Source organism: Neospora caninum, chromosome IX (genome assembly GCF_000208865.1).
Source record: "Neospora caninum Liverpool complete genome, chromosome IX".
NCBI classification, from domain to species: domain Eukaryota; phylum Apicomplexa; class Conoidasida; order Eucoccidiorida; family Sarcocystidae; genus Neospora; species Neospora caninum.
Window position 1 is genome coordinate 3,509,956 of NC_018390.1, and position 27,727 is coordinate 3,537,682.

Genomic DNA, 27,727 nt, shown 5'->3' on the forward strand with positions numbered 1-27,727 from the left:
TCGCTCAAACATGGAAGGCGTGAGAGAGACGCATCGTCTTTCGGCGTTTTCCTCGCCCGCCCCTCTCTCTCGCCTCTCTCCTCTCGCGCCTCCCTGCTGTCCCTCAAACACCCCCTCGAGAGGCGCGTCCGAGAACCCGGGAAGAGAGAATCGCAACAGCGATTTGAGAGCTTCGCTTCTCTTCTCTCGCGCGGCGGTCCCCCGCTCGCTGTCTCTCTTCTCCCTTTTCACACTTTTCTCTCTTGCACTTCTCTGCCCACCGTCGCCTCTCCACCCTCTCTGTGCACGAGCTGCCAGCTTCACTCCTTCTCCTTCTTCTTCTCCTCCTCCTTCCTCTTGTACCGAGTTGCCCGCGTGTACGACAGAAGCAGCGGCGCTGGAGAGTCTCGCGAGGCGACGCGCGAAAGAGGAAGAAGCGAAGAGAGCTGCAGGAACGCATTCTTCAGAGGGGAAGCGCGAGAAACAGAAAGAGATGGAAGAGGAAGTTAAAACGGCAGTTGAGCGGGGCTGGTGGAAAGCCGCGCGTCAAATCATTCTTGAGAGTCATCTCGCAGGTCAGCAGAGAAAAAAAGAAAGAACGAGAAACTGAGGCAACACTTTTCTGTCTTCATCCCGCAGATATTCCCCACAAGACCACGCCAGGCGTCTCTGGCGCCCGTTCTATCTCTTCCTGCATATCCTGAGGCTGTGCCTTCTTTTTTCACCTCCACCTCTCGCTTCCGTCGTATCTCTGTCTGCACCGCTCGTCTTATGACTACCTCTCTCCACATATATATATATATATATTCAAATGCATATATATATATATATATCGCTAGGTTTGTGTCTATCTACATACAGAAATATTCAAATGCATATATATATTCAAATGTATATATATATATATATATATATATCGCTAGGTTTGTGTCTATCTACATACAGAAATATTCAAATGCATATATATATATATATATATATCTAGGTTTGTGTCTATCTACATACAGAAATATTCAAATGCATATATATATATATATATATATATCGCTAGGTTTGTGTCTATCTACATACAGAAATACTCAAATGCATATATATATATATATATATCGCTAGGTTTGTGTCTATCTACATACAGAAATATTCAAATGCATATATATATATATATATATATATCGCTAGGTTTGTGTCTATCTACATACACAAATATTCAAATGCATATATATATATATATATATATATATATATCGCTGGGTTTGTGTCTATCTACATACAGAAATATTCAAATGCATATATATATATATATCGCTGGGTTTGTGTCTATCTACATACAGAAATACTCAAATGCATACATATATATATATATATATATATATATATATATATATATTGCTAGGTTTGTGTCTATCTACATACACAAATATTCAAATGCATATATATATATATATATATATCGCTAGGTTTGTGTCTATCTACATACAGAAATATTCAAATGCATATATATATATATATATATATCGCTGGGTTTGTGTCTATCTACATACAGAAATATTCAAATGCATATATATATATATATATATCGCTGGGTGTGTGTCTATCTACATACAGAAATATTCAAATGCATATATATATATATATATATCGCTGGGTGTGTGTCTATCTACATACAGAAATACTCAAATGCATATATATATATATATATATATATATATATATATATTGCTAGGTTTGTGTCTATCTACATACAGAAATATTCAAATGCATATATATATATATATATATATATATATCGCTAGGTTTGTGTCTATCTACATACAGAAATATTCAAATGCATATATATATATATATATATATCGCTAGGTTTGTGTCTGTCTACATACAGAAATATTCAAATGCATATATATATATATATATATATATATATATCGCTAGGTTTGTGTCTATCTACATACACAAATATTCAAATGCATATATATATATATATATATATATATATATCGCTAGGTTTGTGTCTATCTACATACACAAATATTCAAATGCATATATATATATATATATATCGCTAGGTTTGTGTCTATCTACATACAGAAATATTCAAATGCATATATATATATATATATATATATATATATCGCTAGGTTTGTGTCTATCTACATACAGAAATATTCAAATGCATATATATATATATCGCTAGGTTTGTGTCTGTCTACATACAGAAATATTCAAATGCATATATATATATATATATATATATATATATCGCTAGGTTTGTGTCTATCTACATACAGAAATATTCAAATGCATATATATATATATCGCTAGGTTTGTGTCTGTCTACATACAGAAATATTCAAATGCATATATATATATATATATATATCGCTAGGTTTGTGTCTATCTACATACAGAAATATTCAAATGCATATATATATATATATATATATATATTGCTAGGTTTGTGTCTATCTACATACACAAATATTCAAATGCATATATATATATATATATATATATATATATATATCGCTAGGTTTGTGTCTATCTACATACAGAAATATTCAAATGCATATATATATATATATATATATATCGCTAGGTTTGTGTCTATCTACATACACAAATATTCAAATGCATATATATATATATATATATCGCTAGGTTTGTGTCTATCTACATACAGAAATATTCAAATGCATACATATATATATATATATATATATATCGCTAGGTTTGTGTCTATCTACATACAGAAATATTCAAATGCATATATATATATATATATATATATATATATATATCGCTAGGTTTGTGTCTATCTACATACAGAAATATTCAAATGCATATATATATATATATATATATATATATCGCTGGGTTTGTGTCTATCTACATACAGAAATACTCAAATGCATATATATATATATATATATCGCTAGGTGTGTGTCTATCTACATACAGAAATATTCAAATGCATACATATATATATATATATATATATATATCGCTAGGTTTGTGTCTATCTACATACAGAAATATTCAAATGCATATATATATATATATATATATCGCTAGGTTTGTGTCTATCTACATACAGAAATATTCAAATGCATATATATATATATATATATCGCTAGGTTTGTGTCTATCTACATACAGAAATATTCAAATACATATATATATATATATATATATATATCGCTAGGTTTGTGTCTATCTACATACAGAAATATTCAAATGCATACATATATATATATATATATATCGCTAGGTTTGTGTCTATCTACATACAGAAATATTCAAATGCATATATATATATATATATATATATATATAGACAGATAAATGCATATGTATTTAGCTGTGTACATGTACATTTTTTTCCATCTAGGAATTCTTCTGCGTATCTATATGTGTCTCTCATTCTGGCGAGTTTTTACATGGAGATGCAAGTCTCTCTCTGACTAGTGGTCTCTGTCCCTCTGTAGATATCAATTTTGTCGCGTCGCTTTCTCCTTCTCGTGCTCTGGGGCTGCATGCCTCTTTGGCATGCGGAATATTTGCGGCTTTTGTGGATCTGTTTTTGCAGATGTCGATATCGCCTACACTGTTCGCAAGTCGGTGGCAGAAGTCCGCACACACCTCGACGAGCTCATCAGAATCCTGAACAAACAACACCACGAAATTCAAGTGTACGTACACCCCGGAAACTTCCCTCAGCACGAGAAACGCTACATGTGGCGATGATATCTCTCTAGAAATTGCTGCCTATGTGTACATGTCGTAAATCACATGTAAATAGAGATAGAGGGCAGAACTGCCTATTTCTGCATCTACTCGTAAATTCAGAAGTATTTTTATCTAGAGACTTCACACAGACTTCACAGACATTTCGATCCATAGATATATCTACATATATGCATACGTATAGGCACCCCTGTGCGCGCGCTATCGTCACAGCTAGATTTACACTTTTTAACGGAGTGTCCGTATCCTTTTGGAAGTCAAGATAGGTTTGCGAGTTTGTGTGTGTGCTTCATTTGTCACCGCGAAACGTTCTTACTTCCCCTGTCGCGTGGTAGCGTTGTGGCGTCGCTCTCTCTCGGAGTGTACATACACCCACGCTCGATTGGGTATTCTTGTGCGCTCTGCATGGGACGAGGATTCTAAAAATCGGCGTGTTCCTGCGAAAGTTTAGATGCTTCCGAGGAGGTACTTCCGCTGGGGTGTCGGCGGTTCTCTTCCCACGCGTCCAATTAAAATCGCGAACCTGTGCAAAAGCGTGTACAGCCCCTTTTTTTCTCTGGAGTCTCGTCCTACAGGCACCTACAGCGACCGATACACACGCATAAGTCTTTCTTTTGATTGTCTTTCATCCCGTTGCCTTTTTTCCACTTTCTCTCTTTCTCCGTCCGCTATCCCCTCAAACTTCCCTTCTTAGAATCAGAGGCTTCTGCCACACATGCATACATCGACATCTATGCATATATCAGTATATATGTAAATATATATATATATATATATATACATGCTTACAAGTGAATACACGAATATATATATGTGTTTCTGTTTTTCCGTGCAAGATAGCTGCATGTTGCGTTTTTGTTTTCATCTCAGGGTCCCTCCGGCCTTCCAGTGGGCGCAGTCTCCTGTGGAAGTTTTTCTGAACATTAAATTCGCTTACCGATGGAGCAGTCCAGGTAAGCGGCGGTTGGCCGCCCCGGCGAAAAGGCACTTCTCTGCGAGAGCCTTAGATTCAGCTTTTATTCTCTCTGTACATGTCTCGGTGTACTGGGGTATAACATATACATCATAGATGCATCGGTGCGTTGATGTTTTCATTGTGGGCATCTAGAGTTGCATGCACTCCTAAAAATATACGTGCATATTTTTGCTCATATATCTGCATTCATGTAAATATGTATATATATGCTAAGTTAAATGGAGAGAGCTAGAGCTATGGATAGATAAGGAGGTAGAGCAAGAAGTAGTGAAAGATTCATATTTGTATTCTATTCAGAGATAGCGCGACGGGTACACACAAAGAGCGACGGAAATATATATATATATATAGAGAGAGGGAGAGGTCGATAGATAGATGTCCAGAGGAACCTCTTTACAGATTTGAACTGTGAACGAATTCCGCAAGGTGGACTTGTTTACTGTGGCGATACATGAGAATTGTTTCTGTGTGCCAGGCGCTCTCTCCGTCGTCGATCCGCTTTTTGCCAGCGACACTCAATCCTTCGCGTTCAGTGGGGTCGGTACCCACTCTGGAATCAAAAAAAAATACAGTCTCAGCCTCGCTCTCTTCGACGAAATCATCCCTGAGGTAAGCAAAGCCGCGCTGGTTTCTTTGTGAACATCTCCCCATTCACCCACAGCCGCAGATATCACCAAATCTCGATGGGGAGGGATGAGGTGTTGATCTTAGTGTATGTTGATAGGATGCATCGGACTCTATATCTTCACTTCTCTCTGCCCATTTATCAACTATTCGTGTGTGTCGTTTTCCTCACCTTGGTATCCCCCTTTTTTTAAGACTCCTGGGGACTGCTCCCATCTTTTTTCTCGGATGCGCTTCCTGCTTTTCTGTCTTCCGGCGTTCTATTTTTCACTTGTTTTCTTTCTGTTGTCTCTTCTGTCTTTCCTTTGCTTTTCCCCAGGCCACCAGATGGAGTTTCGCCTCCGTCGGGAAAGTTGTGTAAGTCGACGAATGTCGGAAATGGCATGCGGTGTGCGTATATACATATAGAAAAAGGCATCGGTAGATGTAAATGCCTATATGTAGATATATAGGCGTTGATATCTTCGTCGCTATCTACCCCTGTCTCTATCTTACTCTTTCTGTCTCCATCTATGTCCCTTTTCTTTATTCTTTCTCTCTCTTCGTCTCTCTACCCTTCTCTTTACCCTCTGTCCCTTGGGTTTTTCACTTGGAAATCCGTCAATGTACTCCGTCTCGCTGCATCCATGTATTTTATCTCTCTGCCGCCTTCTGCGTATCTCTCCTTTGTCTCGCTGCACTTCTAGATCCGACCTCTATCTCTGGACATGTATGTATGTGGTGTGTACGTATCCAGTGCGCGTTTTCCTTCTCCTTTGCTGTTTGGTTTCGTCTTGCTGGCAAATCGATGCTTCGGCACATTTTTTGTGTTCCGCTTTCTTCTCCGCGAGTTTCCACGTCGTTTCTTTCCATTGTCCTTCCTTGTCGTCTCTGTTTTTGACGCTTCGTTTCTTCTGTTCATCCCTTGCTTTCAGCGTTACCTTGCAAAAGAAAAAAATGGGCGTGTGGGATCGGCTGACAGAGGACAAGGTGAGGCACATCGCGAACCCAAGAAATGGATGCAGGCGAAATAGCCCCCTTCTCTTCATTATCGTTCCCGATCCACATGCATCAATTACCAATGCATGTTTATATCTACACGGGCTCCTTTGTGTGTATGATACTTCGTCTTCTTAGAAACCATACGAGGATGTCTTTGTATCGCATATCCATATGTCTGTATATTTGCATACATCTTTATATATATATATGTATCTATGTAGAGATATACATGCAGATAGAGAGAGACTTCGTGTTGCGAAAGACTGCCTATGTGTCTGTAGACAAACCGAACAACGTGTGTGGGAGGATTGTCTACTTTGTCTGTGTGGTCTTTGGATTCCGTCTTTCCTCTATTAGGGTCTTGCGGCCACACAGCCTCGCTCTGTGCTGTTTCATTCTCTCTGCATCTGTCCTTTTCTTCGCTGCGTCGCTCTCCCTGTCTTGATTTTTCTCGTTTCCGTATGCTTTTTCAGGCGAAGATCTCCAACATGAACGTGTGGTGGGATATGAAGGAGAAGTACGTGCCTCGCTGCTAGAAAAAACGTTTAAAAAAAGACGAGACTCGCCGAAAAACGCGGTGAAGCCAGAAGCGCCGCATGCAGCTGACGCGCATGCAGAGCAGAACAGAGCGTCCGAGGGTTTGTGTCTGTTGGGATTTTCGTCGTCCACCCCTCTTTGCCGCCTTTTTCTTTGGAGAGATTGACGACAGTTTTTCAGAGACGCGTTCACATCGTTCCTGTTCTTCCAACGAAATACTCAAACGTGTCCGAGACATCTTCCATGAACCCCTTCGTGGCCTTCCCCACTTTCCCGTCTCCTCGCTCTTGCCGGATAAACGCACTCTTACAAGTGTGCCGTGAATAGTCTCCGTAAACATATCTCCTCTCTACATCCAACCCGTCCGTCTGCGTACAAAAAAACACATCCGTATCTATTGATATCTAGTTACACAGATTTACATATGTATCTTCATGTCGATATCCGCACATATATGTACAGAGATCTACATCTTTGTATATGTGTTTTTTGGATATTAACGTAGTGTGGCAGGATGGTGTGTGGATGTTGGCAAAGTGCATCAAGGCGGAAGAGGAGCTCTGAAGTTGAAGAGTTTGTGTCGAGGTCGTTTGAGAAGATGATGCCTGGAAAGGCGTTTTGGCGACGCGTTGTCCGTGGCTGTGTTGCTCGCATGCGTCTGTTTCTTTCAGAGTCCAGCGGGACCTCGACGATTTCCAGCGCGGAAATTACACTTCGCGTTACCTGGCAACCGAGGGGAGCAACCGTCAGGCTGCAGGAGAAGTGAACGCCGAGGACGCAAAGGAGAAAAGCGACTCGACTCACGAGGAATTGTAGAACTCGGGAGCTTTTCCAGAACACGGAAACTCTGCGCGATTCTTATCTGCCGCGACCATTCGGCTCGGCGTGTACATACACCCACTTTTGCTGTTTTTTTAGACGAGGGGAAAACGGCGCCCAAACGCGCGTAACGGACGGGACGTGCCGCTAAGCCCGTCGGGATGAAAACATCGCGTGTGGCAAAGTTCTCGCATTCGTCCTCTTTCGGCCAGCCTCGATTTGTCAACATCTGAAAGCCTTCTCTCTGGTCCCTGTCTAGTTTCCAGCTTTAGGAGCGCTGCCGAATCCTCGTGCGGATGCATGCTCTTCAGTCACAACTCGCTTTTCAATTCAGACCTACGCAAAGCGCCCTGCGCAGCAAACCCTAACTGTGCCAATCTGTGTAGACTTCTACGTACATATATAACTACATATAGATATGTATATATATGTTCCTTGCTTGCGCGTGTTTGGGGAGGTCTAGGCTTACAAACGAGTTCGTCGCTTAAGGCGCGTGGCGAGGAACAGGGTATTTGTGTAGAAAGTCAGAAGAGTCTCACGAGCGGAAAAATCCTGCGCCGCGCGAAGCTGTCGACGGAACAACGGAACGCGAGAGCATTCTTTTTGTCCGTATCTGCGAGCACACCGACTCTCCGATTTTGTTGCTGCGATAGCATTGATGCCTTTGGGCCACCTTCCTTTCTTGTGGGGTCTTTCTTTCACTGCTCTCGTCGTTTCTCGTAAAACGCGACAGAGCAACTTCGCAGTTTCGAGCGTCCTGAGGCCTCCATTGTGCCTTCATTTCCTTCTTTTCTCCTGAGGTTCTCTGTTCTTCGCTTCCTTTCAAGTCTTTTATTCTTATCTTTGCTGTTCTCTATCCGACACTCTGTGTGGACTGTTGGACACTTGCGCGTGTGGTCGTCTCTGCATTTTGCTCTCTCTTTCCCAGACTGCTCGAACGTCCTGGGCTCTGCGTTTCGCTGTCCGTTCCAAATCCATTTCAAGTTTAATTCAGAAACATATCCCAGGGTTTCAAAAAGAGAAACCCACAGCCCGTCGAGACGCTGAACCACCCGAACCGCGGAACGACGGCCTTCTGTTTTTTGCTGTCTCAATTTCCCGAATGCATGCCAAACAGAAACAGCGCCACACTCAAGCAGAAACACGTGCGCACACATCTATAACTGTAATGATTCATGAACACTCCAATGTACGTACCGCTGTCTCAAATACTATCGAGAGTCAGGCACATATGAGACGGATCGACACTTTTTCTTTTCTGTTTATCCACATATGTATATTTATATATTTGTGTGTACCTGCTCGTTTGCAAGACTTCGTTTACGAAATACGTACCTCCTGCTTCATGTCGCCGCCCTTTCATGTGGAGAGAGGACGACGTTTGCGTGTTGCAACAGCCTTGGGCGTTTTCTTCCCAGCTCGGCTCAAGGGCATCCCTTAAATCATAAACAGGATCAAATCGGCGACTTGACAGGCGCTATAGATAGCGTGAAAGCTCTTGGTGCGTGCGCGCAGCCATGAAAGATGTGTTGTTTCACAAAAAGTAAAACGGCAACATCCGAATAGCTCGGCGCACGCACCCCGATGTGTACGCGTCTCGCGTCGGGCGACGCGTACACCTCGGGGACGAAAGGTGCGAGAGTCTGGAGTTTGTGGATCTTTTGAATTTGCCAAGATCTTCAAAAAGGGATATAACCGTGCCCCACAAGAAAACGGTGGCCTTATATGTGCTCTACTGATCTGCCACGCGTTTCGGTAAACTCCCACTTTCTTCATCTCGGGCTATCCGTCAACGGCAGCGAAAGCCGATTTCCAGAAGAATGGAAAACAGGCGTCGACACTGCATCGTTTCGCCCTCTTAGCAAACCAAACACACATTCTAGATACGACCTGCCGTCCTGCGCCAGTTTTAAGCTTTTGCCCGCATGCAGAGCTGTGAACTGTTCAAAACGCTTCTCTCGATATCTACATGGAGAAACAGATACATGTGCAAAAACAGACGCAGACAGCCTGTTCTCTCTAACTTGCATATATAAAGATATGCATTTTATAATAGGAATGCATATGTATGTATATGTATATATATATATATATGCATTTAGCTGCTTTTTCCTAACAGACATATGTGGCAAAACACGTGAGATCCTTATATACAGTATCTGTGTATTAATGACTGTTGAGAAAGACTTTCTTTATTTATGCACCAGTTTGGCGAGAAAAATGTATGCATTTATTTCGGACATCCATATTCACATCTTTATATCTGCGAGATTCATAAGGATGGAACTAAATGCAAGAACCGGTGAGAAGCTACCGAAATCTACGTACCCGGCGACGTTTTGCAGGCCGAAAAACAGGTCTCTCCATCGCCGTCTCTACATCTTTCGTCGGCTTGCGGTGTACCGACAGCTTTCGCCATTCCTCGCGGTCGCTGCGGTCTTGTTTCGCGCCTTGAAAGTTCTCGCGCGTTTGAGCGCGCATGCAGCGGAGACACGACAGAGAATCGCGTCACGCGCGGGGTGTGGTCGCTCGCGCTGCTCTTTGAGTCTCAGGGCAGGGCGAAGAAAGGGAAGGAGACTCTCCCCGCTGTCTCCTCCTCCTGTCTCCCGCTTTCTTCTTTCGAATGTCTCTGGGTCTCTTTTTCGTCGGCACCCCACAGAAGTCGCCTTTTTTCCTCGTCTCACTTTCCAAGAGAAAACCCTCGCTTTCTCTCCAGCTGTCGCGTGCTTTTTCGCACGGAACAGCCGTTGAGGGGCGGAGGCATCCCCCCGCTGTTTACACTTTCTTCACCGTCTTTCCTTCTCGCAGGTTTCTGCTCCTTTCTTGAAGGTTTTCCGCTGACTCCTCTTGCGAAGAAACGCCCCGTCTTGTTCTGGAAAACTGCGCAATCAGAAACATCGTCGCTCTCTAGACAGTCGGGGCTCGGAGGCGGGGCCCGTGCAGCGTCTTTGGGAAGAGACGTTTTCTTGCTTTTCCTCCACTCCTCCTTCCCGCATTCGTTCTCTCCCTTTTGCCTTTCTTCGTTTCGTCGCCTGTCCTTTTTGCTCGATGTGTGGCTGAGTGCTTCCCTTCTGTCTCTCTTCTCCTCGCTTCAAAAATCTGGGATCCGAGCGGCCGCCGACACTCGAACGAAGCGGAGCCGCCGTCCTCAGTTGTCTCCGTTTTACGTTTTCTGCCTTCTTTGTGGCTTTCGGTCGGTGTAACTCGCGCTGTCAAAACCGTCCCGCGGAAGAGACGAAGGCTGCGCGCGAAAGAAAGAACTGAAACCCTAGCCGGGAAAGAGAAGAGCGACCAGCATGATCGAGAGCTGCCACCTTACGGCCTTTCCAGATTTCTCTCCTTGGCGTTTTCTTCTAGCTCTCACCTTTGCGTCTCGCAGCTCCTGCTGCCTTCGCCCGCAACGCTGTGTGGGCGGCGCTATCCTCCCACGCACTTGTTTTGCACGACGAAATACTTCCTTGTTCTCGCGCTTCTTCTCTTTCCTCGTCTTCTTTCTTAGTGCAGTTCTCATCTGCGGCACCCCTGTTCCTTCTTCTGCTCGTCCCTCTCCTCTTCTTCCCCTTCTCGCTTTCCTCGCGCACTCCTCGATTCACCACCCCTCCTCTTCGCCCTCGCTCCTCTTGTCGCTCTCCCTCTCTCTCCAACGCTCTCCGCTCTCGTCTTCCGCTTCTCCGCCGCGTCCTTCCCCTCTTTCTGCCCGGCCTTTTGTTTCTTCCAGTCGCGCTTCCGCTTCTCGGCCTTCGGCTGCGCAACTGCGTCGGGTGTATATACACCGCGCAGGCGCCTCAGGAGTCGCGCCTGTGTCCGTCTCGCGTGCGCGACAGCCCCCGTCTTTTCGTGCAAGCACAATGGCGTCGGCCTTGTCGACACGCCTCAGCTTCTTAGGCAGGCCTTTCTCAGGAGCAGCTTCGCCGCTGCGAGGAGAGACCGCTAGCCTGGAGATGGAGCATGCATCCCTCTGTCGTCCTTCGAAGACTCTCTTGCCTCGTCTCCAAATCGCCGCTGGTTCCAGCCTCCGGCGAGGCGGAGACTTCCTTGCGCAACGCCCACTTTCGCCGTTCCTTCCTGTGAGCGAAACGCGTGCGAGAGGCGCCTTCCTGTCGAAAAGATTTTTCTCGTCCTCCCTTCTCTCGCCAGCTCTCGCCACGCGCTCCCATAACAGCCTCACCCCTGCCCCTCCCACCTTTTTCTCTCGCCGCTGTCTCTCTTCTTCTCTCTCTCCCCTTTCTTCTCTCTCTTCCCTCTCTTCTCTCTCTTCGCTCTCTCCCCTTTCTCCGCTTTGCTCAGGGGCGTCTCGGTCCAGTCGTCGCGCCGCATCGGCTCGGTTCTCCTCCTCTGCGTCCTTCCCCGTCCAAAGCCATCTCGAGGGCGACGTGCTCCCTGAGCCTCCTGCGGGTGTATATACACCTGAGGGCCTCGGCGACGAGGGCGGTTTCGCGCGCGGGCCAGGAGTGTCTGACGCGTTCTTCGCGCCGGCCGGCGATCTGGCCTCGCCGGCGTCCATGAGTTTCCTCTTCAACAGCGTGGTGAAAGTCTACAGCGACTTCACAGATCCAAACTACTCACTTCCCTGGCAGATGCAGAGGCAAGGCACGAGCACGGGAAGCGGTTTTGTCCTCAGAGATCGCCTCATCATGACCAACGCCCACTGCGTGTCCTGGAACAACCGGCTGCAAGTCAGAAAACACGGGTGCGTCTCACCCTCTCTCTCCTTCCCGCGGCAAAACGTTTTCGTTTCAAAAGTATGCCTCTGCTCGATTGATCCTCAACGCGGCTGTCGATATACCAAAATACCTCTAGATGTATATCTGGATGTCGTTCTAAAACTTTGCGTGCAGATGTGTCTCTCTGGATTCGCTGCTGCGTCTTCCTCTTGTCTTGTGACGCTTTGTTCTGTGCTCTGGACTGAGCGCAAAACAAGGTTAAAGGTATCTTTTCGCCGCTGGTTTTCGGCGTTTGTGGGCCGACGAGAGTCGAGCTAGTGCGCTGGAGATACGCTCTTTTTTCACAGGTCCCCAAACAAGTTTGTGGCGAGGATCGTGGCGGTGGGGCACGAATGCGACTTGGCGCTCATCACCGTCGACGACGAGGCGTTCTGGCAAGGCGACTTGGCCCAACTGGAATTCGGCGATGTGCGTTCTCGAAAGGGCAAGCGGGCTTTTGCGGCTCGCCGTCTTTGAGGAATCTTTGACGCCATTCCTCTTCTGGTTTGGTGGTGTCTGTACGCCCCTACTTGCTTCTGTGCAGTGTCTCTTCCTCAGTGTAACTGCTTCACACGTGCTGCGTCTGTCGTCTTGCATTCCTTCGGTGCCTCGTCTTGCTGGTGTTCCATTTTCCTCCTCTGTCTCTCTTTCTCTCCATGTTTCCCCTCTGCATCTCCCTCTTCATCTCTTGTCTCTCTCTTCTCTCTTTTACCTCTCTCTTCCGTGTCTCCGCCGTTTCACGCCTCGTGCTTTTCTCTCTGCTTCTCTCGTTGACTGTGTTTACCATGGGGAATTAGAACAGAATATCAAGTTCTCTGCCTGGAGGTCGGTGTCTTGGCAATATCTCGCTTCTCTGGCTCTCACGTCGCTTCTGTTTCTTGTTCGGCGCAGGTGCCTGCGCTCCAAGACGCAGTGGTTGTCTTGGGCTATCCGCGGGGAGGAGACAATCTGTGCATCACCTCCGGCGTTGTGAGCCGCGTGGACGTGAACCCCTACGCGCACTCAAACACCTGGTACGAGAACAACAGACAACGGGAAAAACGGACAAAGAAAGAGACAGAGAGGAAGCGAGAGAACGGGAAAGAAAGAGACAAAGAGGAAGAGAGAGATCGAGAAAGAGAGAGAAAGAGACAGAGAGAAAGAGAATGAGAGAGCGAGGGGGACGCGGAAGGCAACCAACCTTTGCGAAGAAGACTCCTGAAGGAGACGACAGAGACGTAAGGGCGCGTGAACCGACGGCGGAAGGCAAACTGTCCAAAGAGAAGGCATTCATGCCTCTCGTCAACAGACACATTTCGGGAATCGGTGCACACTCATAGTCTGGCGTGAAGCTGGGCATGCTTCTTCCTCTTTTTCGCCTTCTCTTCAGATTCATCTTTTTTGCGAAATCTTCCCCTCCCCGATCGATCTTTGCATCTTCCCCTGCGGGCTGCGCTGTTTCCCGTCTCTCTCTCGCCGGCCACCTTTGTTTCCTTTATCTGTTTTCCCTTTTCGTGTTGCTTTCTCCGTGTCGATCTCCAGCCTTGTCACTTCCTCGCCCGTCTGTTTTTGCCTTCGCAGTCTCCTGTGCGTGCAGATTGACGCCGCCATCAATCCGGGAAACAGTGGTGGCCCAGCTCTGAAAGACGGACGCGTCGTCGGCGTGGCCTTCCAAGGCTTCGACAACGCCCAGAACATTGGATACATCGTCCCCACCACTGTCATTCGACACTTCCTCGACGACGTGAAAAGACACAACGGTGTCTACACCGGGTTTCCGTCTGCGGGAATTGTGTTCCAACACCTCGAGAACAAAAGCATGCAAACCTTTCTAGGCATTGACAAAATCAAACCGGAACAGCTGCCACCAGGTACCAGTCTCCCTCCCGCAATGCCTTCAAAACCCAACAGTACACAACTATAGACATATCTGTATGTATATATGTATATATATAGGTATAAATCGACACGTACATATATATATATATATATATAGATAGATAGATAGATAGATAGATAGATAGATAGATAGATAGATAGATAGATATATGTATCATGTGCATGTATCCAAAGATGCCTGCGTGTATTTGTGTATGTGTACGTTTTGTGTGCGTGTGGTGGGCGTATGCACACTCTGGTCTTGTCGACGTGCGGTTTTTGTCTTTTTCAAACCGGACTCTGTGCAGGTATGGAAAAGACTTGTCATGTCAACGTTCTCGGTCCGTCCTGGAGGGGGGGGGGGTTCCGCGTGTCTTCTCTTCCGCTTTTCGGTTTTTGTTCGCGTGCGTGCGCCGTTTGCTTTCCAACTTCGGATGCCGCTCGCGGCCCCGGTGCGTTCTCGCCTCTCCAGGAGTCGAACCTTCCGGAATTTTAGTGACGATGGCTGACGAGCTCCGCGCGGGCCAATTCGTGCGCCGCATGGAAGGCTCAGAGTCTGAAAAGCAAACGCCGGAGAATGCGGGACAGAAAATGGACGAGAAGAAGGAAGAGAAGAACGCGAAGGAAAAGGAGGACGAAGACGTTCGCATGAAAGACGGCACGCGAGTTGGGTTGAAGAAAAACGACGTCATTCTTGCGATTGATGGAGTCGACGTAGCCAACGATGGGACTGTCTTCTTCCGGTAGGTTACCCACGCGAGCGCGCTGTCGACTCTCCCCTGCCCCAAGCACAAACCGTCCCTGTGCACACATAGCCATTTTCTAAACAGGTTTTTCTACACAAGTAGGCATACATACAGCTACAGTAGTAGATGCAGATATGTACAGTGATACAGGTGAGTTGTGTTTTCCTCCCTGAACGGTCGTTGGTCTGTGTTTGATCTAGGCTTTGTGTCCACGCGGCGATAGACGCTCGCAAGTCCGCCGTCGGCCTAGGTTTGCACCGTTGCGAGTTTTTTCGCTGTCCTTCTCCACGCCCCTGGATTTGCCTTGTTGCTAAGACTGCCAGGCTGGTCGCGTGGTACGCGAGAGTTGCGGCCGGGCGTCGAAAGCGCTCGCCACTCCTCATCCTCTTGTTTTCGTCTGCGCGCGGTTCCGGTCTTCTCATATCCATGTCTCTTCACCGCTCCACATATTTCTATCTACATAAAAATACATATATGTATATGTATATATATGTAAATATGTATGTATGTATGTATGTATGTATGTATATATATATATATATATATATATATGTAACTGTTTTGGCACCGATCTGCATGTCAATGTGACGCTTGGGGTAGGTTCCATCTTTGGCGGTTCGGATTTCTGTGGACGGCTCGCCGTTTCGTTTGTTTTTGTTTCAGAGAGATGGAACGGGTCAACGTCTCCCACACAATTTCTTCCAAATTCATCGGCGACACTCTCCGAGCGACTGTCCTGAGAAAGAAGGAGGTTGTCGATGTCGTTGTAAGTCCCATTGTTCTTCGCTCTGCACACACGTGAAAATGTACCGGTCGTGTCCTTCTCTTTTTCGCTGTCTCTTTTCCTTGCTTTATCCGTCTTGTGTTCGTCCGTTTCTGGGCATTTGGACTGCTTCTCTCCTGCCTCGACGCGCTGCCGCGTCTCCTCAGCCGGCTCAGATGCTTGCCGAGTCCGCGGTGACGTTTTGAGATCGACGTGACCGGGTCTTCTCGTCTTCTCTGCCTTCACGACAGGGACGCTTCCTACGTGCCTAGTCCTCGCTGCTCGTGTTGCTTCTTTTCACGATCCCGATTTCTCTCCGATTTCCCTCCCCGTTCCCCAGATGTGGACACGACCTTGTTCCTCTCTCTCATCTATCTTCTTTCTCGTCTGTCGTCTTTCATACCGGTCAATTTTCGTTCTAGCCTCCTTCGCATTCCTCTCTTCTCTCGTGCCTTTCTGCCTCTCTGTCTTGCGTTCCTCTCTGTTTGCCTGTGTCTCCTTTTCTCCCGTTTAGGTTTTTTTGCTCCCATATTTTCTGCGTCCTTTTTGCCGTCTCAATCGTGCAGATTCCTCTCATCGAGGAGAACGCGCTGGTGCCGAAGCATCAGTGGGACCAGAAAGCGCGCTATCTGATCTACGGCGGCCTCGTCTTCTGTCCCCTCACCCTCGAGTATTTGAAAGTGAGAGACGGGCACACGAGCGACTCTCTCTCCCTTTTCGCGTGTCTCGCCGCATGGAAAGCTAGACTGCTTTAGCCCGGCCTCGTTCGGTACCGTTTTTCGTGTTCGGTTACCTCTCCTTGCTCTTTCTATCCATTGTCTTCCTTCGAGACGTGCTCAGTCTGCTCCAGTTCCACGCGCGGTTTACCAGCCTAACGTTGCGAGCTCAGGCGAGCTTTTGGGTCGGGAACCGAGCGCGTTGCAAAAACGCGCTGAGCCACGAAGCCGCCTCCGAGTCCCCCGCACAGCAAGACAGGCGTTTGAAACGCGACGAAGAAGACGCGCCGATCTGCGCGCTCACGTCTCCTCGTTCGGCCCCTCTCTCGTGTGTGTCTTTGGCAGGACGAGTTTGGAGCAAAATTCAGCGAACGAGCTCCTGCGTCGCTCCTCCAACCCCTCGCCGACATCTTTGCGACGGAAGAAGGCGAAGAGCCTGTCATCCTCAGCCACGTGAGTCCTGTGCGGCTTCCCTCTCTCAGCGGAGATGTCTTTCCTTTTCTGTACCTTCTCTACAAATATCCACACATATGAAGATATATGTGGGGTGTATGCGAGTGCATACAGGCATGCAAACATAGGCTGATGGCAGCACTCACATCTGTACAGACCGATACGCATATACATGCACATATGCATATAAAAATACATACATACATACGTACATACATGCATACATACATACATACATACATACATTCACATACATACATACATACATACATGCATACATACATACATACATCCACATACATACATACATACATACATACATACATACATACGTACATACATACATACATACATACATACATACATACATACATCCACATACATACATACGTACATACATACATGCATACATACATACATACATACGTACATACATACATGCATACATACATACATGCATACATATAGAGAGAGATATGTGAAGGTGTGACATATAGACAGGACTGTGGCGGTTGATTTGAAGCCTGATTTTTGCAGTGCCTGGAGTCAAAGGTGGATCGAGTGCAGCTGTCCCCTTGCGGTTTCGCAGATTCTCGCGTCAGACCTGACCAGCGGATACACCTTCCGCAATTGCCTCCTCACCCACGTGGACGGTCAGAAAGTTCTCAACATGAAACATCTCGCAAAACTCCTCGGCATGCCTCTGCCCTCTTCTTCTTCGGCTCCTTCTTCTCCCTCCACTTCTTCTCTTTCTACTTCCGGTGTGTCTGAGAAGAAAGAAGAGGAGAAAAGCGAGAACGACTTTGTGATTTTCCTCTTGGAGAACAAGGTCCAGTTGGTCTTGGAGCGATCGAAAGCCGAGGCGATGCAGCCGTTCATTCTCAAGCAGCACGCGATTCATTCGCCGACGAGCGAGGTTCTGTAGAGGGCACGCGAAGGGGGGTTTTCGCACGCGAGGAAAAAACAAGACGAGAGGCGAAAAGGAAACGAGAGACTTCCAACTCGGAAAGTGACACCGGAAAGAAAGAAACGAAAACGCCTTGCGCGGAATGCGCTCCGCAAGGCGCCTGTGGTTCGTGAAGGCTGCCACAAGGGAAGAACGATAACAGGAAAAGGCGCTGAACACTTGCGCTGCGATTCCTCTCGACTTCTGCTGCCGACGTCGCGCAAACACCGCTGGCGGTCGCGACGAAAAAAGGCAAGCAACGAGGACAAAGACGACTCAAAAACAGACATGCTTTGACAGAGAGAAAGGAGAGACAGGGAGACAGAGAAAGGGACGGTCGTGAGAGACCGAGAGTGAGGGGGGCGGGAGCAGTCGCAAAGAGGGGAAGCATGTTGTCAAACCGGTCACTTGTTTCTTCCCTTCCCTCTGCCTAGGTTGCGCAGCAGGTTCTTTTCCGTTCTTCTCCCCTCTTATGTGTACACAGATGAAAACGTCGCGCTGAAACTGCATCGGGTTTCGTCGCCTCTTTGCTGTCTTGTCTTTGCTTTCGAGTTTGCCCGTCGTCCTCCTCTTTCCCGTGTTTTCAGTCTCCTGCCTCTCTGCTGTCCAAAGCTTGTTTTGTTCTCCCCTTCTCCCCTCTCGCCCCGTGCCGTTTCGCCTGCCGACTTGTCTGTCCGTTTGCAAACATTTTGTCTTTTTTGTTTGCGGGCGTCACTGCCTTCCCGGACTGTGGCCAGAAGCTTCGGGCGTGCATGGCGCTTTCTTCCCTCAACTCGCGCAGCCCGCAAGTCGGCGCTGTGGCAGTTTGTTAGAACTAAAAGCTTGTCTTCGAGATCGCGTATGTGCTTGGGTGCTCGGCAAGCTTATGGAGGAAACCTCCCTCCTTCCGGAAGTCGTGCACGCAAAGACAATACTCAACACATTAGAGAAATCGAAATAGAGAAGGAAGAAAATAGAAGAGACCGCAACGGTTGCCTTCAAATGAACATATTTCGATCGGCTTACTCATCTCGTCCTGTACAACTATATACATATAAACATACACGTCTATACATATTATCCACACATCTATACGCCTGTCTATTTGTATATGTGTGTACATGCATAGATGTATGTATGCGTCTTTATATATACATATATATATATATATATATTGATATGAAGATATTTCGAGATATGGAACTGTATTTCACTAAGAACACACTTTTTCATTTGCAGCGGAAGAGCGCTCACGGACAGCTGAGCGCCCGTGAGGGGTTCGGCGGCCAGGCGGTCTTTGTGTGCATTGTTGGTCTCAACGAACGAGAGAATTTGAGCATTCGAAGTAAAAAGGGGAAAGGACGAGACACGGAGAAGGCAAATGGAGACGCATGGACGGGATTCTCGTCCCTTTGAAATCAGTTTTTTTGAGTGACAAGTTGACGAAAGCAACGAGAAACGCAAGACAAAAAACCGACAGGAAAAGGACGCAGGTGTCTGCATATGAAGAGAGAGGGGACGGGACACGCGCACACTCGCCTGTGTGAGAAGACAACAGATGCAAAGAACGATGACAGAACAAAAAGGAACGAAAAAAACCCAAGCCGTAAGCAGACCTGGTTAACGAGAGAACACAAGAATCCCAGGAAAATGAAAAAAACGATACCTGCATACATGGGGAATTATATATATATATATATATATATATATATATGTAGATATGAACAGCCATACGCTAGTACACAGTTTTATCTATCAACCTCTACCGATACACACAAACATATATATATATATATATATATATATATGTAGGGTGTATGTAAACATGTTGACGGAGATTGGAGACAGCGTTAGCGAGGGAAGACGAGAGCGTTGAGAAAATTCGATCTTTTCCCTCTTTTCTCAAGGCCGTAGGAGATTGAGGCAGCCGTCGCATCCCCAGGAAGCCATCACGTTGTGATGGGGATGGTGCACAATGCCGATCGCGTCCTTTTCGTGGATCTGCAAAACGGAGAAAAAGAACGGCGCGAGCTCAGCTGCTACACGCGCACGAAAGCGAAGCGGACGGCAGGCGACACGAAGCAAGTGAAAAGAGAAAGAAAGAGAACGAAAGAGAGAGGAAACGCAAAGACAAGATCACGTGCTCACCTTCATGACGTGCTCGAGTTTTCCTGTCGCGTTCGCGAAGCAGTAGAGAGTGTTGTCTTCTCCGGCGCAGTACAGCCACTCGCCTCGAGGCGACACTGGGCGCATAAAAGCCGAAAAGAGAGAAAAGAGACAGATCACTTTCACAGCAACAGGGGACATCAGAGAAAAAAACACTGGTGACGGCGCGCGAGAAAGAATCGCGAAAAGGTAGGAACTGGAGAGAAGCGAAAGGATGAGAAAAAGGAAACTTCTGAAAAAGGTCCGGTCCCTGGCAGACGCAGATGGTTCAGACCCGCGTGGAAACACAAGGCCGTTTCGGAGCGAGAGCGGTGAATCCACACGTAATTCAAACAAAGTATCGACATTTTTAAAACTATTCGTAGGCTGTGATGCGGCTTCCAAACACGGTAAAGCTTGTGAATTACAATGCAACTTTAGTGAAACAGCGCAAGAAGGTCTGCGGTTCCAGCAAGGGAAACAGAGAGAGAAGAAAGCAAGAAATACACAGGGAATCTTTGTGGGGTGTACGTACAGCACGCGTAGACAAAGTCTCCGCCTTGTTTCTTTCCACTGGACCACGTTTTGATTGCGTGGCCTTCCAGCGTCATCAACATGATGGTTGATGTCTTGGAGCAAACGTAAATCAAATCCTTCTCGGATCCACGCTGCAGAAAGCACATACCGCATGCAAAACCCTGTGACGCCTTACTCGAAAAGGCGCCATACGATTGAAACACCCCAGCCACTGTCGCTGTAGATGAATGCTGAATTTAGAGTTTGTTTCCGATGACACTGCATAACATGAAAATGCTCTGTCCGCCATCTTCCTGTCTCAAACCGAGAAGCAGTGAAACACTGCTCAGGCGATCTGAACGGGGTTTCAGTTCAGACCGCGCCGCCGTTCGGTCACACCTGTCTCGTGCAGTCTCGTTTTTCGAAGGCCACGAGAGCAACGGGAGCGAAACGCATGTGCGGCGATGACGTGAAGCTAGACACACACTGTGAGGAGGCCTAGGAATGCTCCAGCGCGGCATGCGGACCGGCAGCAGATACCCTTTTCACGCACGCGGCTGCCACGCGACGACTGTAACGAATCCACGAGACGCGCCGCGTTCACAGCCTCAGCCGACCGCAACGGAGAGAGACTCGGATTCTACAGAAAGACGCACGGCTCTGCTCCTCGGTCGCTGCGTCTTTCTGTCTTTTCTGTATCTGTGCGGCCTTGTAGGTGGAGCTTTTCTTACCTTGGGAGCAAGGATGATGTTGTTGATCGCAGGCAAGTGCTGCGCTCCGTTCATGTGCGGAGGAAGCGGCGGCGCAAAGGTGTGAAGGCAGTCTTGCGTCTTTGCATCCCAGATCTTCACCTTTCCGTCGGCACTGCCTGACGAAGGCCACCGTGCAAAGCGACACGAAAGATTCATGAAACACGACTGAGCGACATACACGCGACGAAGAGAAACAGAAAGAGACAAAGAGAGAGGCATGGATGTATCTTCACACAGGGACGAAAAACACGGCTGTCTAAGGCGGATGTGTGTATGTAGGAAAGGCTCTTTGCCTGCATCAATTGCGCGTCTTTTCTTTCCGTTCCGCGAACCTACCCAGCTACGCCCGACAATGCACAACGGTGGACACTAAAAATAATAGAGATTTACAGGCAAATACAGATACAGACGGATAGATAGAGATACAGATAAATAGCGATACAGTTAGATATGGATAGAAATAGATGGAGATACAGATAGATAGCGATACAGTTAGATATGGATACAGATAGATGGAGATACAGATAGACAGCGATACAGTTAGATACAGAGATGTGTGGATGTTTTTCGGGCAGAGACAAATAAAGGCGTTGATGCGGCGTGTGCGGGTGTCTCTGGTTCTGAATGCACCGTATGTCACCCTCTCTGGAAGTGTTACTTTCTTCCTTTTGAAGACGTTTCCCCACCTGTAACAACCCGCGTGTTGTCGGGAAGATACAGGGCGCAGTTGACGAAGGTCAAATGCCCACGGAATTCCTTCAGAGTCTTGCCTGACTTGAGACCATGGATTCTGGACAAAAAAGTGGAGACCAAAAAAGATATGTGCCTTTTTCGCCGTACGGGAATCTCTGCATGATGTACAATATCTATTTTACCAATGCCAACATATGTATCTGTATATGTATTTGACTGGTGTGATGAATACATCCAGACATACAAGCAAACAAATGTACTTATATCTATACTTCGGAATCAAGCAGTGGAGATATACACGTGTATGCATATGTGATTGCCTATTTCTGTCTATACATGACGGCATTCACTTCGCAGACGCCTGCAGAGCTGGTGATGTTTTCAGCTTACCTCGCAGTTGTATCGAACGATGACGTGAGGAGGTGCGTGTTGTCTTTGCTGAAGGAAATCGACGTAATAGCTGGTGACAGAAGCAACGGCAGGCGCGGAATTGCTGGTCTTACGCACGCATGCGTTCCATCGAAGTTCCAGATACACTGTCTCTACACTGGCCACACCCCGGACGACTCCCGTCCATCTGTATCGACGCCTTTGCATGCAGGAAGCCACATCTACAACAAGCTTACTCAGCAGCATCTATATATACATACAATCGACAGACTGGCTATGGATGCATAGGGCTATAGATACATCCACGTCGACATCCCTATAAAGACGCCTCTATCTACATAGGGATGCGTGCATCGGCACCAAGATACGCACACACGTAGCTGCATATTTATCGGGACAGCCATCTCGGTGTGCATGGAGACGTGTGCATGCATCGCGAGCTACGGGGAGACACAGAGATGTTGACGAAGAGCGAGTCAGTCAGCAGGAACGCAGCCGCTACAACTCTTTACCTCCGTCGTGAGCTCGATCGAATTTCCTGGCGCACTGTCCCGTTGCGACAATCCACACTTTCAGCTGGCCGTCTTGACTGCCCGTGGCAAGCACTTCGCTGTCTCTGCTGAACTCGACGGCGACAACGGCGCTTGTGTGCATCATCAACGCGTCCTGCGTCCAAACGAATCCGTGAATCAGGGAACAAGCGTCTCTCCCTGCCTGGTTATATCTGTATTTCTTCAAGTGTGACTCTCCCTATATGAATCATCCGAATCTGTATCTTCCTTCATATCTATCTCTCTCAATTTAACTTTCTGTCTCTCAATCTCTATTTAACTTTCTATCCCGCAATCTCCATTTCTTTCTCTCTCTCTGCCTTTCTTGCTGTTTCCCTGTCTCTGTCTCTCTGGTCTCGTTGTTCCGCGGCGACTCGCGCGCGCTACGCTCCTACCTCTTTCTGGTAAGACAGTTCCTTGTTCAGTTGTCCCGTTGTCCACTCCCAGACTTCCACGAAACCGTCAATGGAGCCAGACACGAGGTGGTGACCGTCGGGCGAGAAGGCGGCGCATTCCGGATGCGACTTGCTGCCAAACTGCAGAGAAAACCAAGACGAATCAGCCAGAATTTCTCCCTCTCGCGACGAACAAGGGGGCGAAAGAGCAACACTGGTGACACAGAGCCGGAGAGACGGATCAGCAGCAGGCGCTTTGTGCCGCTCGCGAGTCCGTGACGGGATTCATAAGAGCCGTCGGGGAAGAGCCTCTACGGGCAAGAACACCCGCTTGCAAGGACTGCGCTTGAGAGCGGAACTTGGAGACACCAGGACACAAAACCCCGTGCGGAGACGAGGGAGACCCGCGCTCTTTTCGCTGAGCCGACTCGACTTCAAACCACCCGGGAGAAAACCACCCAGGAGGGGCGCAGGACAAGAAGGCCAGAACCACAGAAGGACACGAACGTCTCACTGTCAAAATTCAAGGCACAAGTGAGAAAAAACGGAAATCGACATGTCCGCGGGTCCTCACAGCCAGTGCATCCGCCCTACTTCTCTCCAGATGTTTGCGTATACATCCATCTCTATCTGTATCTATCTATCTATCTATCTATCTATCTATCTATCTATATATATATATATATATGTATATGTGAATCAGTCCATATCATATCTCTCCTCGCCCACTATATACATATATATGTATATCTGTATCTGTCTGTATCGAAATGGACGCGTGTATAAAGGTTATGTACATGCATGTCTCATAGTTCGCCTGGAGACGCCTGGACAGCATCAGGCAGATGTGTCACGTAAGACACCACAGAGGCGGCAGAAACGCGCGCAGTGGCGAGTGCTACTTGCACGCGCAGAACGCCTCAGCTCTTCCTGGCGCGTGAAACAGACACATCAATTTGGGCCCCGCCTACCTTGATCGTTTTCGCGATTGCCACCGGGAATTCCTCTCGGCCTTCCTTGCCTGTCGAGGCTGCGTTGAGGAAGAGATCGAATTTGTCCCCCGCAGGAAGCATGCCTTTCTGTTTTTGGTATTTCAAGGACATTCCGAGAAGCGTCAAGAGGCGAGAAGCTGGGACGCTTTGCAACTCGTTCGCGATTGCTGAAGTTCAGACACACCAGCGACACGCATGCAACCGTTCACACAACCGCCAGCGTCCACAGAGTGAAGACGGAGATGAAGACAGGCAGTGCTCGCGAGAGAAAAGCGCGAGACGTGCACAGGGACAGAACGCGCGAAAAAACAGAGACAAAGAGATGTACGCAGGGACACACTGAGACCTCTGAGATGGTGCACTACGAAGCACACATCGAGTGTTTGGAATATGGGCACAGGCAGAAGAGTAGGACTCAAGGTACGGTGTATCAGGATGTACTGGTATATATATCGCGTTATCTCTGCCAATGTTTCTGCGCTTTCCAGTGCCAAACAGATGCACATTTACAGACGTGTGTGTTGGCGAGTTTTGCATGAACCTGAGTGTATGCAGACAGCTTTGGGAGGCCGCGATAGGTCGTCGTATCGTGCAGAGAGAGAAATACTCTCGGGGGCTAGAGCCGATGTTGTGTCTCTGCGGGGCACGAGATGTCTGGGTGATCCCGAGTGAGTCCGTTGTCGCTTCTGCGCCTGGAGAAAAAAGGGAAATGTGAAGATGTGAATTTGGCGCCGTTTCGTTTAGTGCGACGCCACTCACCTTGCGCGATGGTGGCACGTCGCTTTTCTTTGCTGGAGTGTTCGTACACGTCTTTCGGATCGAAGAATGGTTTATTGCAGAGGAGCTCGAGGCGCTTGAACTTTTCTGGATGCTGCAGGCGGTACTGGTTGAAGACGCTCGTTTCGCGGAGGAGACAACGCCCTAACTCGACTTCGCGCAGTTCCAACATCTCACACAGAACCTGAAACCCACACAGACACATCGCGACCGCCGCAAAGGTAACCGCACCCGTGTGTGTACCTCCTCTGCCTGTGCACACTGTGTCTGGGTTTGGTATTGCCATCAACACGCACCCGCCAACTCCCCCCCTGTCGCCTCTATACCATCTGCACGGCGTTGTGAAAGTGTGGCTCTTTCCGCATCCATCTTCCAATGCATGCATCGGTTCACAGGCGCGCCGCGGGCGAGCGAGAGCAAGAGAGCAGGGAAACAGGAGCAAAAAAGGCAGGCAAGGAGACGGAAACGAGCCGTGCAGATGCTGCCTGAAATTCCAGGCGGGCGTGCTCTCCAACGTTCGGCCCCAGAGAAGAGAGAAGACAAGACGGCGAGACAGCGACGACGACAAACGCGGGGAGAGACCGATCAGAGTCTTGACGCGCGAGAGTGGATGTCGATATAAAAAACAACAGAGGGGAAAGAAACTGCAGATCGGAGAAGCGGCCTGCGCAGGCGCGGAGAACACGGCGGCGTGCCGTGTTCGGGGAGCGTCGCGGATTCAAAAGAAAACCAAAGAGGTTTTTGGTGTCCAGAGACCGAGAGAGACAGGCGGGAAGCAGAAAACGAGGCGGAGCCGGGGAAGGACACAGCCCAGCGGAAAGAGACAGGCACGAAGTTCAAGACGAAAGCGAACGAGACAGGCCCAGAAAGCTCAGAGCGCCGGCGACCTCGCACCTTTCCATGTCTCTCCCAGGCATGCAGCACGCGAAGCGAGAACACCACGGAAGAGAAAAGCAGGAAAGCGTGAGAGACCGTCCTACCTGTTCATACAGAAGATGAAGTGTGTCGTCTTGCAACTTGCAATGGGAGACAGTCTGGAGCACGGAATCCCACTTCCCCTGTTGCACGTCGCCCGCAAATTCCTCAACGCTCTCGACTGCGTTCAGGTACACGCCAGTTTCCTCTTGAAGAACCTGAGAGGACAACAAGCGAGAGGCGCCCGCTTCCGGGCCACAGAGGTGCATGCGTAGTCCCGGTGGCTAGTCGACGAGGCCAGGCGAGTTCACGAACTCTTGCATTCGCGTATGCCCAACCGGTTGTGCGGAGCTCTCGCGCGGCTACAACGAAGGGGCGTGGCGTTTGTGTGCAGTCCAACGGCACGGAGAAGAGAAGAAAAACCCGAAAACGACACAGCAGGAAACGAAAGAGGTCACAGAGACCCACAAGCGCGTGGCGTGTCTCACAGCACATCCCTTTTCACATGCAGCAGTTATCCTCATTTGAAAATCACATAATCCTCATCTGACAGGCTCTCTTTTAATACGTGCTCGGTGCGCATATATCTGCCCACCTACACGCACTGAATACATCTGCATATGCTTCTGTATATGTGTATGTACGTTTGAATGTATTTGGATAGATACGTACGGTTTACATAGATCTAGAGTCATATATGTGATATATACATATATATGCAGATGAAAATGCATTTTCGTATATTTGTATTTGAAGAAGGATATATGTAGATTTAAGGTGAGAAGGTATAGGCGAAAATACTTTCAGAGTGGGACAAGGTGACAGTGGAGATGGATGTCTTTGGCTTCAAGACGCACCTGGAGAGTGCGTGTGAGGTTGCTCTCCTGCAGGAACTGCAGAATGAGGCGAATGACGCTGCATGCAAAGACGGAGAAAAGTGCAGAAGGCGGTGTGGAGACGAAGAAGGCAAGCGCAAGGAGAAAAAAGCGAGGAAACAGAAAAGCACAGAGCCAGTGAGGGAGAACGGGGGGATGACGGGAAAAGATACAGGACAAGAAGGGGAGACTCACACGGCGGGGGGAAACACGACAGGTATAAAGGGGAGGAACAGGCGGAAAGACACCGCGGCTAAGAAATAAAGCACGGCGAGGAACGACGAAAGCAAACGGGAGAGTTGGGCAACGAAATGGAAAAATAGCAAAGGGAGACGCAGGAGGAGAATCGCCAGTTTAGAAGCGGCGACACAAGATACCGTATGAGTTGAGGAAATACGGCGAGCGGAGGGGAAAAGTGCACCGGAAAAGCTAGCAAATGAATAAATGGATTTAGAGCAGCGCGATAAAATGTAAAGGCGTCGACCTACTCGGCTGAATCGATCTCAAGATTTGTCGCCATCTTGATGGAGCAGACGAGAGCGAGTGCCAAGAGACTGGCCAAGAAAGAAGAACCAAAGACGGAGTGAACAGGGAGGCCTGACGTGTGGCCTGGTTACTTAGAAGAAACGGCAGAATTCTACGGGAAAGCAACGAAAAGGACGAGCACAAAAGCTTAAAGAGAACGTGAAGGTGCACGGGGGGCAAGACGACAAGTCAACGACGCGTCAGAGGAAGAAAAGTAGCGCGAAAAGAACTAAGGGGGTTAAGGGAGAGGCGGCAGGACTGAAAGCGGAGACAGAAAACGAAAGGACGAGAACTAGGGGAGACGCCCACAAAAACAGAAACGAAGCGACGGCAAATCCTCAAAGAAAAAGAAGAGAGAGATCTGAAGTGAAGAACACTAGA

General features: G+C 47.9%; 3 protein-coding genes across 3 annotated transcripts; 2 read left to right on the plus strand and 1 right to left on the minus strand.

Annotated features, from left to right (window-relative positions):
• Positions 1 to 4,171: 4,171 nt before the first annotated feature.
• On the plus strand, positions 4,172 to 7,654 carry NCLIV_042700 (conserved hypothetical protein; the record flags this gene model as incomplete). Its single annotated transcript, XM_003881187.1, has 7 exons — positions 4,172 to 4,185; positions 4,591 to 4,673; positions 5,172 to 5,305; positions 5,640 to 5,677; positions 6,235 to 6,289; positions 6,775 to 6,818; positions 7,510 to 7,654. The coding sequence occupies 7 exons, from the start codon at positions 4,172 to 4,174 to the stop codon at positions 7,652 to 7,654; spliced, it is 513 nt and encodes a 170-aa protein (XP_003881236.1).
• Positions 7,655 to 10,953: 3,299 nt separating this feature from the next.
• Positions 10,954 to 17,820, plus strand: NCLIV_042710 (peptidase S1, chymotrypsin:PDZ/DHR/GLGF domain (Precursor), related; the record flags this gene model as incomplete). Its single annotated transcript, XM_003881188.1, has 9 exons — positions 10,954 to 12,347; positions 12,669 to 12,789; positions 13,252 to 13,373; positions 13,921 to 14,210; positions 14,690 to 14,960; positions 15,627 to 15,729; positions 16,293 to 16,406; positions 16,788 to 16,895; positions 17,485 to 17,820. 9 exons carry the CDS (start codon positions 10,954 to 10,956, stop codon positions 17,818 to 17,820), a joined length of 2,859 nt encoding a protein of 952 aa, XP_003881237.1.
• A 1,902-nt stretch (positions 17,821 to 19,722) lies between these two features.
• NCLIV_042720 (putative WD-40 repeat protein) lies at positions 19,723 to 27,341 on the minus strand (the record flags this gene model as incomplete). Its single annotated transcript, XM_003881189.1, has 13 exons — positions 19,723 to 19,821; positions 19,969 to 20,063; positions 20,501 to 20,633; positions 21,213 to 21,349; positions 21,920 to 22,023; positions 22,317 to 22,386; positions 22,829 to 22,982; positions 23,263 to 23,403; positions 24,234 to 24,421; positions 25,014 to 25,215; positions 26,012 to 26,164; positions 26,804 to 26,861; positions 27,310 to 27,341. 13 exons carry the CDS (start codon positions 27,339 to 27,341, stop codon positions 19,723 to 19,725), a joined length of 1,566 nt encoding a protein of 521 aa, XP_003881238.1.
• Between the last annotated feature and the right edge of the window lie 386 nt (positions 27,342 to 27,727).